Below are 15,896 nucleotides of genomic sequence, written 5' to 3' on the forward strand. Positions count from 1 at the left end.
CTGGCACCCAGGTCCCTTGTTATGTTTGATTTAACTGGGCAAACTGCAAAAAAACACCACATCTGTACTGCCTGGTGCTTACACAGCAGTCTGCCTCTAACTCTCCAGACCAATGGACAAGCGCACTTGCAGCAATTACACCCACTCCACTGTGTGGTGCTTTATCTTTACAGCAATGAGTTTTTATGAGTGAACTCAAATTACCTAAAGCAGGAGATAAGTGGTGCATCAGAGTTCAAACTTAAACAATTAAAGTCCGGCAGAGAGGAATTCCTTTTATTCGATTCCTTTCCATACAATTCACTTAGCAGTAATAAGCAGGGGGGGAAACTGGTGATTACACGTTGGCCATAAACATTGCAGGGGCAGCGAACACGGGACGGTTATCGATGTTAGACGTTGTTCCTGTAGCACTGGAGAGGGGGATAGAGCGGCGCTGAAGACATAGCTCAGATAAACGCAATGAAAAATGGAAGGGTCCTAGTCAGTAATTACTGTGGATCCTTGGCAGAGAGAGTCACTGCTAATTAAGCCACTAGCTTCATTTTACACATGGAAAGAAAGAGACAGAAATCAGGGGTTGGTTGGTTGGTGGGGGGGGACCTCCCCACCGCCACCCCCTCAATCCCTATTTCATCTCAATCTCCTGAGCATCCCAGGGGGGCGCAGGGCCCAAACTCAGACCCCCCTCGTAGCTTGTGGACTTCTGACCCCTCGGCTCCCTTTCAGCTGACACTGCTCATTTACTAGCCAATTACTGCCAAATGCGGCCATGCGATTATTGATAGCTGGGACTCTCCAGTCGAGGACCACCAAGGCTACAGGGCAGCTGGCCCTGGCAAGTGCCTCACTCTGAAGTTCAAGTGTGTGCTACATGTGTTTACAGAGTCAAAATCGCGCACGCACGCATGAGAGCCACACTCACTCAAATGCATGTCGTGTTTTCAGCTTAGAGAGATCAATACTCTAGATTGTCAGGGCTGAAGCTAAGTAGATTACTAAATGTTTTCCTAAATCAATTTCCATAGCAGTGTGGCAGCAGTGCATGGGAAGTGCAATTTATCATAACATAAAGACCCATCATGTAAAAGCCTCTAATAAAAAGCCTGAGGAGATTGAGATGGGCTTAGCACAATTTCCATATTGATTTATCTCTACATGCAGATAGTCATTGATTAAGGCTCCGGAATGTAGTGTACACCAGTGTAGCGGTGAGACGTGGCTTTTGCACATTGTTTGTGTCATTATCGGCACAAATTGTCACACCTTTATCATTAAACCGGCACAATTCACTCCCAACCGATGCCTCCCTGCAGGTGTACATATTTCAAGAATAAATGGGGGCGACAGTTAGGGAGGGGCGGGGTGGGGTGTGTGTGTGTGTGAGAGAGAGAGAAAGAGAGAGAGTTAAAAAAGAAAGTGCAGAGAGAGAGGAGAGTGCTGAAATAGAAAGAAAGTGAGAGAGCACAAGTGAGTGGGGTGGCTTGGGTGGTGGTGGGGGAGGGGGGGGGACACTTCCCTCTGATGTTGCAGGTAATATGGCCTCCACTGGATCAGCCTCTTCATCAGTGACACACAGTAAATTACAAGTGCTTCAAGCAGCTCAGTGAATTATAGTTCATCACTTGGAAAGGCTTTCTCCCTCACCACCGGGGCCCAGGCGTATCAGATCTGCCGGTTAGGATCCAATTAACACCCTGGCCAGAATCATCAGATTGCATGTGTAAGGGCTGGTATAACTCGTTTATTGCACCCATGTATCTTCTGTCACAAGGTAAATTTGTTGCTGCTACATCAAAGGTCTGAGCTACTTTTTTTTTTTCTTTATCCCTCCCTCCCTCTCACTTTCTCTTGATCCCCCAAACTCAGCTACCTCGCCTTGGGGTTGCATTTCAACTTCTTTTGCATCACAATGATGAACCTGCTCTGTCCTCGCAATTTAGCAATCTTGTCCTGTAGGTGTTGTAAATGCAGGAAAAAAAGAGAGGTGGGGAGGGAGATGGGGAGTGAAAAAAAAATCTTGTTTTCTGGTTACAAAAGCAGTAACCAAGGGTGTTTGACTTAAAATGTGCTGACGTTTTTTTTTTTCCTCTTTCTCTCTCTCAGAGTCAACACAAGTTTTCCTCATGAATAACATAATATTTTCCCCCTCTCTTTTTTCCCTTCGCTGTGATAATTTTTCTCTATTTTCAGATCCAACCAGAGGGGATGCAGTGGAAAGATATATTCATAAATGTAAATGTGAACTACCATCCTTTAGCCACGTACGCTGGAGTCAGCTAAGCTATGCTCAAGCCTAGCGTTGCAGCCCTTTTCCCTGCATCTGTGTGTGGTGTGTGTGTGTGTGTGTGTGTGTGTGTGTGTGTGTGTGTGTATGTTCCGGATGAAAGCCAATAAGCAGATGAGAGCTGCTATCTAGATAATATTGGCTCAGTGGTGAGACGTGTGGACCTGACCTTTAAAAGTGTGACACTTCCTGAGATGGCCCAGTGCCCACAGCCAATGTGACCGGCCTGGACAGGAAGCTGCACAGAAAACAGGGCTGAAGCTCTTCCCATCCATAAAGCAACCATAAAACCTTAAAATATTTTCATTCATACTTAGAGTGGAGCATTGCACAGATGGGATGGAGGTTATTAGTCTTGTAAAAAAAAAAAGAAAAGAAAAGAAAAAAAGGTATTCACAGCTTGATAGTGTGAAAGGGGCAGAGCAGAAGCAGCAACACTAAGCTCTCAGGTTTTGTATGGTTAAGAATTGGACATTAACTGCAGGGAGGAAGGGTCAGGGAGTACCTTCACACTGTCAAGCCCTTACCAGAGAGGGTTAGGGGGTCATTCTAGCTGCTTTATACATGCCCCCCCTGACATACTGTATGGAGGAGGTGTCTGTGTCACAAGCGAAGCAGGATAGTTGAGTGTGTTTGTGTCACCTGCTACACTTCATTCTCTAAGACTCTTGAGCTGCTCTTCCACTTCACCACGTGTTAAGCTGCCTGAAGTCCAGCTCTGCCCTGTTTCTTATCAATAATGATCAATACAGGCTCTGACAAGCCACTTGCAACAAAGTCACTTCCGGCGACGGGAGAACTTTAAACGAGTGTCACCGCGCCTGTGTTTGTGTATGAGCGGCAGGCTGTGTGTAGATGCATTATGCGTGTTGCGTGTGCGAGCGAAACAACTGTCAGATTCGTAGGCCTCTGTAATCCTCTCCGCCTCTCCTTGTCCGCGTTTCTTTATTTGTATTCCAAATGTCAGTGTATAAATGCCTTTCAGAGGGGGGATATTGCCACAGAGAAGAGGAGAGTGAGGGGAGAGAGGAGCAGAGGAGAATGGAGCAGAGAAGAGAGGGTGTTGTGTGCCTTGGGAGAGCCGTGTAAGCAGCATGGCGGAGGCAGGGGGATTTACAGGGAGAAATAGGTGTTTATTGAGTGCTCCCGTGGGCTTACTGTGTAATAATAGACCTGTCACATTACGCAAATGCGAAGAAGCAGCTTGCGTGTGTGTTTGTATGTGTGTTTGTGGGACTGTTTTTTTTTTCTTTATACATGTGTGTGTGTGTGCATGTGGATGCCAGAGCTGCCTGCCTCCGCATCATCAACTCCTGAGGAGCAGCGATGAGCGAGCGGATAGAATTAGTCAGGCGAGAGCCTTTAGCCGCTAATACGCGTAATTAAAACTGCAAGCTGAGGCACTTAGATGCTTGTGTACTAAATAATTTACATGCCATGATCTATGGATCATTTCCTGCTCTTAAATACGAAAGATGGGAGAACAAGAGGGAAAAAGACTGGCAGAGGATTTATCGGTATCTCTGCCATAAGCAGGATGTCATGGTAATATTAATCCTTTTCCCCATTTTCTACTGTGCTAATCATACAAGGGGATCAATCCGCGTGATTCCTCCAGTGGAAAACAAGTAGCTTGATTGCTATTGACTCTTATCAAGCCACAAAGCTAATAAAATATTGCACTATAGCACCCATTGTGGCCTCATAATCCAGGTAAATAATGCAGCTTTATTGGGTAAACTCCCTCAAGACAAGAATAAAAGAAAAAAAATATGGTGCTGACATCAAGGAAGAAATAGAACAATAAGAATAGAAAAACAAGGTTTTTTAATCAAGTAAGAGTTTCTCCTGCTTTACACTGATATTTGCACAATGGAGTATTACAGCTAAAATGTCATTTGAAATGAGTGGATTCAAGGGCATGCAGCTGCACATTCCCCACTGTAAAAATCATCTTGAGCCAGAATGCACCAAGCTCTGGCTGTGATGGGAGAGTCAGCAGTGCCTCCTGTGACGCTCTGCATGGAGACTTTTTGGAACAAAGAGGTGAGGATGTTAATAAAGGCTGGATCAACAGATGGATTAGCCGGTAGCTGAGGACAGGCCCATCGGAAGGCCCACCGATTCATACTGATTCATATCGCCCAGCACGAGGAAAGGATGGAGTAAGCAAATATAAATATTCAATATTTACCATCTGCTGGTGTTATTAGAGGCAGGGGCTTGGACATGGGCTGACGGTTATCATGCACCCACACTGCTCTCGTTCAATATTGTTCTTCCTGCCATGTATGTATTGTACTTGGCGACTATGGAGGCATTTGTAGATCAGCATCCCATTTGTTTGAATGTATTCGCTCTGGCATACAGAACCTCAAACACAGGAAGCGCACTAAGCTGCAGAGAGTGTTTGTTTAACAAACAACTCCTTTTTTTCCCCACAGCTAAATAATAAAAAAAAATATATATATATATATATATACTCAAATAAACAACCTTTAAAATATGTTTATAATCCTGGCGCCATTGTGTGTGAATACACTGATAATATTAATGCTCTTGATGAGGTGAAATTATTCAAATGCAAAAGCATAACTGAGTCTTGGCCAACCTTATCTCTTTGCCAGTGCGTAATTAGGTACACAGGGGTGTGACTCCAATTGAAGGTGTCGCCATTGTTAGACTGTGAAAATATCAACGGGTGAGGTTAACGCCAATTTCCCTGTCATTAATGAAATGCACAGAGCTTCTAATGAGGTAAACCATTGCTCCTTGATATTACTTATTAGCCGAGTGGAGGGCACAAACTCACACACTTCAATTTCAAATGGCTAAAAATAAATTAAATAAAGAAAATACCACTAATAAAAACATAGAGCAGATGTCAAGGGGCCTTACATAATGTGAGGCAGGAAACCAACCAACTGTCTTGTTGGCTTAAACAAGCACAATGAAGAGACTCGCTAGTGTGAAAAAAGTCTTAACACCAGAAAGAAGAGAGGATCTGAGGCAATGTGTTAATGTGTATATATGTGTGAGTGTGTAGTCGGCGTGTGGCTGTTTGTGTGTGTGTGCGTGTGGGTACAAGTGTGACCTTTTCCAAATCACTGACAACTGAAATAGACAGCTCTACGAATCAATAAGGTAAATTAGTGTCGAAGGGTGGAATTGACAGGCAGTTAAAATTAGCTGTCTGGGTAACCCACTAGTCAGGCTGACATGTCTTTGCAAATAATAACTAACCTCTGGATATTCCGTGTCAACAACACTATGGGGCTAGTTAGAAAAGCAAATGATCAGAGATGGTTCTCAGACCATATAACCTCGAGATATACTTGGATTATTAATTATTGTCCACTTTGATGGATGTCAGGAGTTTTATAGCATAAGATGTTTTCTTGAAAATGGACAAATGGCCTGTGGATAAAACTTTGCTCTCTGCGATCTGTCTCTGTTGTGTTTTTCTTCTCAGCTTTCTGGGGACTAGCTCGTCCGGCTTTAGGATTCCAATGACAGGTCCACGGATTGCGTTGGCAAATCAAACACACTTGTGGAACAGAGGAAATCTTCTTTTCGGAGCAGCATGTATTATGGATGGACTTAAGAGATTAGACGGGGAGCTGCTTTACCTGCAGTGGACGCTGCTTGTCCTGGCTCTTTGGAGATTTCAGGCCACTGCCTGGCTGCTGCAAGAGTAATTGCCTCGCTGCTTGTAGGGCCTGGGAAGAAAAGAACACAAGACAAAAGACAGTGTGAAAAAAAGAGAGAACGAAAGAAAGAAAGAATGAAGGGGGAGAGGGAAGGGAGAAAAAGAAGCGCTGAAACTGACAGCAGAGATAATTCAAATTTTCAGGGACAAAACAGTCATATCTGACTGAGAACCCTGTCAAATAGCACCGGATATTTTCCGCAACACATCCTGATGTGGTTAACACCACGCTGCTGGAGGTACGTTTTAGTAACAATTCACAGAGCTGTGATCAAGGATAAATACAGTTTGTCTAGAGCACCCCAGAAGAAGAGGGTGGAGGGGGTGGTGAGCTGAGAAAAAAGGCAGAGCGTCAGTAGAATTGACCTGTCTAGTGTGTGCTCAACTGAAATACCCACTTCTCTCTGCAAATTACTGCCACATTTGCATATTCATAATATCAATTTGAAGTAGAGGCAGCACCATGTGAAGTGTCTCTGGGAGCTGTAATTAAAGTTGACAAAATCAACATCAGATTACATTTAGAGTGAATTAACCAGCAGCCCAGGTTTTACACTATGCATTAAGGGTGCTTATGAGCAGAGGATGGGTGATAGATAGAAAGACGGGTAGGTAGGTAGGTTGATAGAGAAGGAGAGACCTTTCCCTGCCTGATGAAATTAGTTCACAGCTGTTTACACATGGCATAAAGAATCAGAAAAAATCATATTTGTAAATTGTAAAATTTGTCATCAACACCCTTTGATGTGTTTGCCAGACACGGGGAGGATAGGAATCAGAGAGGCTGGAGATGTGGCGTAATTTATTTCTCCAGGGTTTGATGGGATTACAGATCTCCTCCCGCCCCGGCTGTGTGTGCTGAATGTGTGTGACGAGCGAGGATCCTGCTTCACAGGTACGGTGGCAGCTGGGCTAGCAGCTTCACTTCAATTCTTCAAGAGCAGACGGATGAAAGAGTCTGGCAGAAAAGAACATTGTGCACTACTGCTGCTGCTCCACACAGTCGTATACCTTGTATTCTTCAGGCCCACGAGCATCAAGTGGGAGAGGAGGGGAGGGGGGGAACATGGATGCGCGCACACACACACACACACACACACACACACACACACACACACACACACACACACTGAACACAAGACAACACAACAACTTCACAGGTGTTTCTTTTTTTTGATGAAAAAAGAAGAGGACGAGTAGGAGGAGAAGCAAGAAATATGGGGGGGGAGAAAAACTAGATGGAGAGTGACACTTCCTTAGGAATCAGGGGTGCTCATTTTATTTTCTGGTGCTTGCCAGTATCCATGACAACAGCTGCCTTGACAGGGCGTGCATATGGCGCAGCTCTGCCAGCTGGTGGGAACAATGTTTGAACTAGTACATTGAGATCCTGAGCAAACAGGAGGAGAAGACAAGAGAGAGAGAGAGAGAGAGGGAGAGGGAGAGGGAGAGAGAGAGAGAGAGAGAGAGAGAGAGAGAGAGAGAGAGAGAGGGGAAAAAAAGTTGCCACATCTTAACCCCTCAGGGGACGCAGCCACCCCCCTGATCAATTATGAAAAGACAGAGCATGGGGGGTTCTTGGAGAGGTGGTGGTGGTGGGTGATGCTGTGGGGGGTGAGGGGGGGGGGGTCTGTCTGTCTGGCTGCTCAGGAGGAGCCAGGCTTTCTCTGAACTAAAGTAAACAAACATTACACTGGCACTGAGTCCTAACTGCATTGATCTGTCTCCTTGGTAAGAGGAGCCTAGTCGCCACTGCTTTATATATATGTGTGTGTGTGTGTGTGTGTGTGTGTGTGTGTGTGTGTAGTGTGGCATCTGTAAGCTGAGCCATGGCCTTTCTTCAGAACACACACACACAAGCACATACAAAAAGTTGCTTGCTGCATACGTACAGTACAGCAGCACCTGCAGTAGGCAGACACACACACGCACACACACATGGAGCTGAGATGTTTGTGGACTTTTGGAAAATGGATGGCAAATCAAACATGGCTTGACTTTCGCTTCCTTTAACTCAACACAAAAGGCAAAACAAATTTCCTTGAATGCAGCCAATCATTTTGCTAATTAAAACACAGGGCCTAATTAATCTCCCCACGATTGGTGAATCAAAGTAATTATAAGGCTTATTGAGTCCTGCACACTGTGGTTAGAGGGAAGGCTGCTTGATGAGAGCGGCCCAGGGTAGCTGCCTGGAGGAAATGTTTATCCATGTGTGAATCAATAATGACTCGCTGTGTTATACCCAAAGTCAAAAGAGCCACTCAATATATTACACACGGTCAAGAGTACAAAAGAAGAGATGTTTTTAACTGCACTGCCAATATCCATGCCAGGTAAATATGGAGGGAGGCGGAGGTATGAGAGGTGACACACAGGGGTGAACGACGCCGAGCTTATTAGAAGAGATGTCTGCCCAGATTGTATAAAGAGTACTTCTCCAACAACAACACAGACCTTATCAACAGCGGCCAAACTTTTCCGGAGTGGTTTGTCAGGACTGAAACTGTCTGTCACCTCTTCTGTTGATGTGGGGTTAGCCATTTTTCTGAGAGTCTGTGACAGTGTGAAAGGTAAGGGAGAAAAAAAAGAAAAAAGTCCTGTCCCCTCACTTTCACAAGCTCTGAGTATTCAGCCATTACAGTAAAAAGCACCAATTTGTGCCACCCACTTCCCACTCCACATAGATGGCAAGCTGAAGCCCATCTCAAAGCACAAAAAGCACCAAATGCCAAGGAAAGTCATCAAAAGTTTGCTGAAGAGCTGCTGCAGCGGACAAAAACACAGACGAGTGCAGAAGCACCGTCTATTTAACCTGGGTTGCTATGCACGAAAAAATGACATCCCCAGTCTATTAATGCACACATTGTATAAACAGCACAATGTGACACATTCTTCAGAATGAGAGAGCGAGCCAGACAGAGAGAGGGAGAGAGAAAGAGAAAAAAGAGCCAGGCCCCGCTATATAAATAACAAGGCACTCAGAGGCATATTTGATGTTGATATCCATCACTGAGGTTGGAAAAGAGGAAAAAAAATAAGACGGGGGAAAATAACACACAGAGCGACCGAGACCACGACACGGGGATCCTTATGAAAATAAGATTCAGCCCAAATGGATCTGGTGTAATTGGTTTCAGATAGTGAGGTCAGGAGAAAGGCGATACAGGCAACTATTATGCGAAACGGACTGAGAAACAAGAATGTTTACACAGGCATTCCTCCGCTACATTAATAGGCATGCAGAGATCACTGGAGAGGGAGAAAAGGGAGAGAGTGAGAGGAGACTGACAGAGAGGGGACAAGAGAGGAAACTGAGGAAGAAAAAAAACAAACATCAGCCATCCATTCATCCCCCCTTCCCCTGTCTGTCCTCCACTCTCACATGTCCCAGTGTTAAGAGTCTATACAGAGCAGGGTAATAAGGAACACATATCACAATGCACCTTTTGTAAGGAGCATGCAAAGATCTTAAACAAGCATGAAATACATTAGCTGGCCCTGCAACACTGGGCCAAACCATTACAAATCTCCAGATTGCTTATTGTGTGTGCTGGAGGTGGGGGCGCGAGCGAGAGAAATAAGTCATCCGCCAAGAACACCGCTATTTGAAAATCCACCTGGAGACCGCACGATATGCAGCCATGACATTGGAATTGGATATATCGGAGGTGCTGTGACATTGTGTTTGGACAGCGCAGACCACTTCCTGGCTCAGGTCACGTTGGGAGTTGTTGTTATTAGAGGATATGGCAGATATTGGAATGATGACACACGTATGAAAAAAGCCGCCTGCAACAGGTACCATCGTCGCAGCGCTGTGGCCTCTATACAAGATGACCCCCCACCCTGCTCCAAAAAGCAGCCGTGAACATGGCATATCAGTTGTTGATCGATAAGGAACGGGTTGCGTCATCATGACACAAGTGTTTCCGTGGTGTGCGGAACAGATGTTTAGTGCGTACGCGTGTGTGTGTTTGTTACAGGGAGTAAAAAAGGCTGCTGTTCAACACCAGGCTGTCGGCCAGAACAACTCCAGTCATGCTGACAGCTTTGACAACTCCTACACGCACGCACACACACGTAAGAACATACACACACATACACGGCACCAGGCTTATCTATCGTCGCTTCCAGGAAACACAGACAAAAGGAGGAGGAGGGGGCTAGGGGGGGAAAAAGAGGCAAAAAAAAGAAAAAGTGTGACACTTTATCAAGCTGGGGGTGAGCGGAGGGTGGGAGTCGCCAGCCACGAAAAAAACAAGGCACAAACAGTTTAAGCTGAACAAACAAACATGGCTGATTGGACTGAGGATGCTGGCCCGCTGGCGGGGGAGATATGCGCTGACACTCCACACCAAAATATTTACACCCTATCTTCTTATATAAGTGGATTCAGGGCAGATGGATGGATGGATACGGATTTGGAGGGGCTGGCTGGAGAGGATAGACAAATGAGAAGAGGAGGGGAGAAGGATAAGATGTCCCACACTATGTCTGAATACCAAAGCGGGGCCTGAATATGTGAAAACAAGCAAAGTGCAACCAGTGAAGAGAGGCCCTAAACATGCGTCATGCATGGATAGAGGCGGATGTAGCCGGGTGGCGCTGCTGAGATCACAGAAGCTCAATGAAACACAAGTTTAATCGCACAACTGATAACAGAGTGTGTGTCTGTTGGAGCTAAAATCTTACAGCGGTGTTGCTTGCTTTATAAACACTGCGATTCAGTGTTTTCTCCACTGTAGATGAGAGCAACAAACAAAGACATGTTGTTTGGAGAAGAAATCCTTTTTTTAGGTTCTTTGGAAGATCAGAGGTGAATTAAAGAACAGTTACTACAACTGTTTTGTGATCGGCCCGATGCTTGGTGTGTGTGGGCTCCTTTTGTTCCAATTGATTCCATTCAATTTAAGAAACTGGAGCAGAAAGACTTCTATCCTTTCATAAAGGTCAGCGCTGGCGTTGATGTGTGGGTGCCTCAACAATGGCTGCAGATTCACTTCCCCTCACTGCCTTGACAAAGCCAGAACAGAGCATAATACACATGTGGATTCAGTCACCTTTACTTGACTGCAGTTGGAGACACCGGTTTGAGGCAGGAACACAAACAAACACTGCAAAAGTTGTCAAAAAAAAAAAAACGTTGCCGCAACGTGACAAAAGTGGATTTATTATTTTTTTTACATAAAACTCTAGTGATATTTCTGAATGTCGACGCCAATGTGAAAAACGCCTCACGGTGCACTAAGAGGGTTACATTTCAGAGTTTATCTGCTCGACTGTATAAGGAAATCAAACATCATCCATGTTGTTTGTTTCAGCTCAGCCGACATTCCTTTTCTCTATCTGGTGGCAACCAAACTCCCTATACAGTAAACGTATGCCGTGACTATGTGATGGTGCTTTCATGAGAAACCAGAGCAACTAAAGAGAAAGAAAAAAAAGAGAATTTGGAAAGTATGTAGGAGTAATGAGTATTTTAATGTATGACTCAATAAATCAACAGTCTGCAGTGAACAGGGGAGGGAGGCCGAGGGAGGGGGAGGTCCTTGGAGAATCTGCTTGGACCTCAGGACGGAGGTAAAACTATCAAGCAGAACAATGGGCTTCTGTGTATCCCCCCTGCCCCCCCCCCCCCCCCCATCTCTATCTCAATATGGCTCTACCTATGAGGAGCTTCATCCAAGAGATGGAAATACTCTGGATCTTGTGTTTGTGTGCCGATCACTTCGACTCCTTACCACCTTTTTGCTGCACTTTGAATGCAGCTCAACCTCTTCCTCTCTCCCTCCCTCTCCCCTGCTCTCCACATGCTCATATCACATTATTCATTTCTTTCTGAACAGCCACCCCCCCCACACACACCCCCACCCCCCTCTCGCACGTCTCTCACCCCTTGTTTATTGATTCTCTAGATTAAAAATTCCTAGGGTGGAGGATTGTAACACACAAGCATCAAATTATTTTGGGGTGTGCTTATTTGCCTTTCCCTTGCATCTATTTGGCCTGTGTCTGTAGACAATTATGCCTACCCAGCCCCAGACTCAGGTGCTAATAATGAAGGACAAATAGAATCATATGTGTAAACTTCCCCCACTGATGAAAATTTATATTAACTTTCTGCCACAGTAAACAGAGCTGCATAGCTACACCCTCCCGGGAGGATTGACAAGATGAATTTGCTCGCTCCTTCCCCAGGAAGAAAGCTCGTATAGGGGAGAAGAGTGGTGGAAGTGGGAGGGGCTTGCGGGGCGTCTGGCTGTATTGTGTAACCTCGCGTTCTTTTTTTCCACTAACGAAGATGAAACGCGGGTCTGTTTTGGCCATCACAAACAAAGTGTGTGTTTATTTCTGCGAGAGGGAGTTGAAGAGTGCATGTGCGCCATGTCTGCGGAGGCGCTGGGAGGCCGTGCCAGCAATAACACAGAGCCTGGGCCTGCTGTCGTCCACTGCAACTGCTGACATTCGCTTACATCCGACCTCCTGCTGTCAACACCGTGAATACTCTGTGCGAATGCAGTGATATATCTGTTCTAGCAACAGGGACCAATCCTTTTTAGCTGCATTCATGTATTTTCACCATTTGTTATCGGGTTTTAAAAGTTGGACTGCAAAAACCGAAAGCTAAACTTCAGCTGTGTTCTTCTGTCCATTGTCTCAGAGCATCTCCTCCGTGCTTCATTACTTATGAAATTCAATTTACCCCAACAATGCACCTGCCTGCCTCGCTCTCCGTCTCTGCTGGTGGCTTCGGCAAGTCTTTACTTTGACCTGTGCTGCACTGCTACGTTTAGATAAGGTGACAGCAGGCCCATTCAGCGACGCTCTTTATCTACTGCTGCTCTTGGGGAAGTCCTTTAGAGCCGACAAACTGAGAAGCTCCACAATATACTATCACAAAGAGACAGAGAGGAGGGGAAAATAGAGACAGAGGAACAGAGGGAGAAACAGAGAGAGGGGAGAAGGTATTTGTGTGGGTGGTAGAAGAGAGGGAGAGAGAGAGAGAGGTGTGTGTGTGTGTGTTTTTGAGGTGGACAGTGTGTGTGTGAGGTCAAGTGTTCTCTTTGCAGAAGCAAAACTGGCATGAGGTACGAGTGCTCAACTGTGCAGTCGGCCCCCAACCCTGCGGTCGCACAACAAAACTCCAACACACACATCCTGTCGGTATTCCACACACACACACACACACACACACACACACACTGGCCCTCTCTCTCTACTGAAGCGCCTGATTTCCTCTTCAAGTGATTATGATCCCGCTCCTTTTCACAGTTCCAGGCGAGTGGAGGTCACACAGCTGGATGAATACCTGATATGAAATGTTGCATTGGAGCCAGCCATAGTTCATTTGGGGAAGAGGCTGAGTCCAGTGGAAAAACTGGAGTTGTGGGAGTGCAAACAGACTTTGATTGCTTAGACCTGGTTGCTTAGAAGAAGTACGTTCATTATCTCAATGCTAAAGTAACACGCTGAAACATGCAAACAATAAGACATTATGACACTGTGAGGATAAAAAATAGTGTGGCTACTCATTGAGCTTGAACACAGCTCTATGTCAGCGCAAACTGGAGTTGTTTTTTTGTTTTTTTCATTCTTGTATGAGGATCAGACGCAGAATGAAGCTGTTTTTTCCTGGAGCTCGTGTCTGTCTTTGTTGACAAGGCCTTATTAAGAGGCTCCCTCTCCAAAAACATGGCCAGAGGTGCTCAGTAAACTGACTGTGGCACCACAGAGCAAGCAGCTGCTGCCAGTTTGTGCACAACACCAATATCAATAGATGCTGCCGAGGAGATGGATGTGCTGCTGATACAAACATATGCGGTATGTGCGCTGTACATGACACACATGCACAAACAAAGACCGGCAAATAAAAGGGTGGGTAAACCCCAGCTCATCTCAGGCTGCTGCATCCTGAGTAGGTAAACTGCATTTAAGTGCATTTACCCTCCATTAAACCGCTGATAAGGACACACATCAGAGGTAGGCAGCACCCAAAGCACGCAACACCTACAGAGGAACGCAAAACAATGATTAGGAACAACAGGAAAGCTAGTGAGGGCCACTGTCATCCATCTTTACGCCAGCCTTAATTGGTTTAAAAGGAGCTGATGTTACTTAAAATCCACAGTGTTTAGATCTGCCTGTGCATTGACACAAGCAACCCAAGCCTGCACGCCTGTTTCAGCGCGTGTGGATGAGACCCCCGTCTTGGGAGCTCTGCAGTTGCAGGTCAATAGTATGAGTGTCTGCCTGTCTCATCCTGCAGAGCTGTGGTTAAGTGCTGAGTCTAAGTGCTACCCTGTTCTGGGGTCGATGAAAAGAGCACCCTGAAGACCTTTTGGCCTGCAGGGCACTGAACCTGGCCTACAGAGTTAACAGTTCATTTTTCAGACATTTTTTTATTATGATTTTTTTCCCTTTTTCAATCTTTCTTTTACCAGGTGAGAGGAGAAAGGTGATCAATTCTTGTTTCCTGCCCCTGAAGACAGTCAGGGGAGACATTTAGCGGTCAATACATAGTTTATTCGAGTTTATGTGAATGCTCTGTCTCTGCCATTAGCCCCCCAGTCTCCTCAGTGAGATTGTGCTCCATTTAGGGTGATGTATCTTTCAATGAATACCACACTCCCCCCCAAAAGATCAACTCAATAAATAGCCACTACATCTGCCTGTGGAGGGATCATGGATCACATTCACTCCCCCACTCGTCTGTCATTCTCATTGCTTATGTAACACCTATCTTTCCCTCTGCTCCTCCTTCTCTCTTCCTCCCTGCATTGTACCTTCCGTGGTTGTCTTGTGAATATTCCAATTACAGCGATGTGTGTTTGACCTTTAAGTGAGCTGTAGAAGATATAGTTATCTACCTTCCACTCTGACACCCGGCGTCTATCAGTCAGTGTTCCACCCCACCACCACCACCACCACCACCACTACTACCTCCTCCTCCGCCCTCACCACCCTCACCAGAACAGGATGCTAGACCGAGCTGGGTCTTGGTGAGACGTGCTTGTGTGGAGAGAGGGAGCGATCACAGGCACAGACTGTGACTGTGGGGTTATGCAGGCAAAGAAGCTTGGAGGGTCCCTGTGATAAGAATGTAAAAATGCATAAGGTTTGTGTGGGAATACATAAACGTATACACACAAACACACGCTCAGAGAGGGAGGGAGGAGAGAGAGAGAGAGATGTTAAACATTTTTTTCTTTCATCTTCAACCAGCCTGACTGAGCCTCACTTCCATAAACAAAGCCTTTTCCAGCAGCATCCTATATCACGCTTCTGAGAACAAGCAAGCGGGAGCAGAGTCATACTTCTTTAGTTTCATTCTTATTCACCGGCTTTTCCAAAGGGCTAATCTACATCTTTCATTGAATCAAGAATGGAAATTCACAAGAAATGCTTCTTTTTCAATTTCATGCTGAAGTAGCTCAAGTTAGTGGATGTAATTTCTCCTAACAAGAAAATTTATCACTCTGTTGCACACTTAGTCCAGCTATGTGAGAAAAGGGGGCCTTCCTTTCCGCATTTTTTTTTTTCTTGGGCTTTGATAAATGTGCCAAAAGCATGATCACTCCCTTCATAGCACTCCATACAAGGACAGAACAATTACAGTGGTTATTAAAAAAAGACCTCTAGTTGAAATTTGTATGAAAGATAAATGACATATCATTTAGGACTGTGGTGAAGGCATTACAAAATTAAGCACTAAGCCAAGAGGGGGGTGGGGTTGTTTTACACATATTGTAGAGACCTCAACTTCCGAGTCGGAGAATTATGTCACTGTACAGACACAAGCGGGTAGACACACTGATAGCTGACACAAGAAATATGGAAGGAGTGAAAAAGAAAGGAAGAAAAAACAAGCAGTGATTTGGAGAGGGATTCTCTCCTCAC

At 45.4% G+C, this 15,896-nt stretch overlaps 1 protein-coding gene across 13 annotated transcripts in view; it reads right to left on the bottom strand.

The window, feature by feature from the left end:
- Positions 1 to 15,896, bottom strand: part of foxp2 (forkhead box P2) — a 115,569-nt gene that overhangs the window by 36,060 nt on the left and 63,613 nt on the right. For all 13 annotated transcript variants that reach the window (XM_085768722.1, XM_085768716.1, XM_085768727.1 and 10 more), the window contains one exon: positions 5,917 to 6,006. In XM_085768722.1, the coding sequence (XP_085624848.1) occupies positions 5,917 to 6,006 (90 nt within the window). The remainder of the gene's footprint in view (positions 1 to 5,916; positions 6,007 to 15,896) is intronic.

The sequence above is a fragment of the Trachurus japonicus genome, chromosome 23 (genome assembly GCF_045865225.1).
Source record: "Trachurus japonicus isolate A0001 chromosome 23, Traja_1.0".
Lineage (NCBI taxonomy): Eukaryota > Metazoa > Chordata > Actinopteri > Carangiformes > Carangidae > Trachurus > Trachurus japonicus.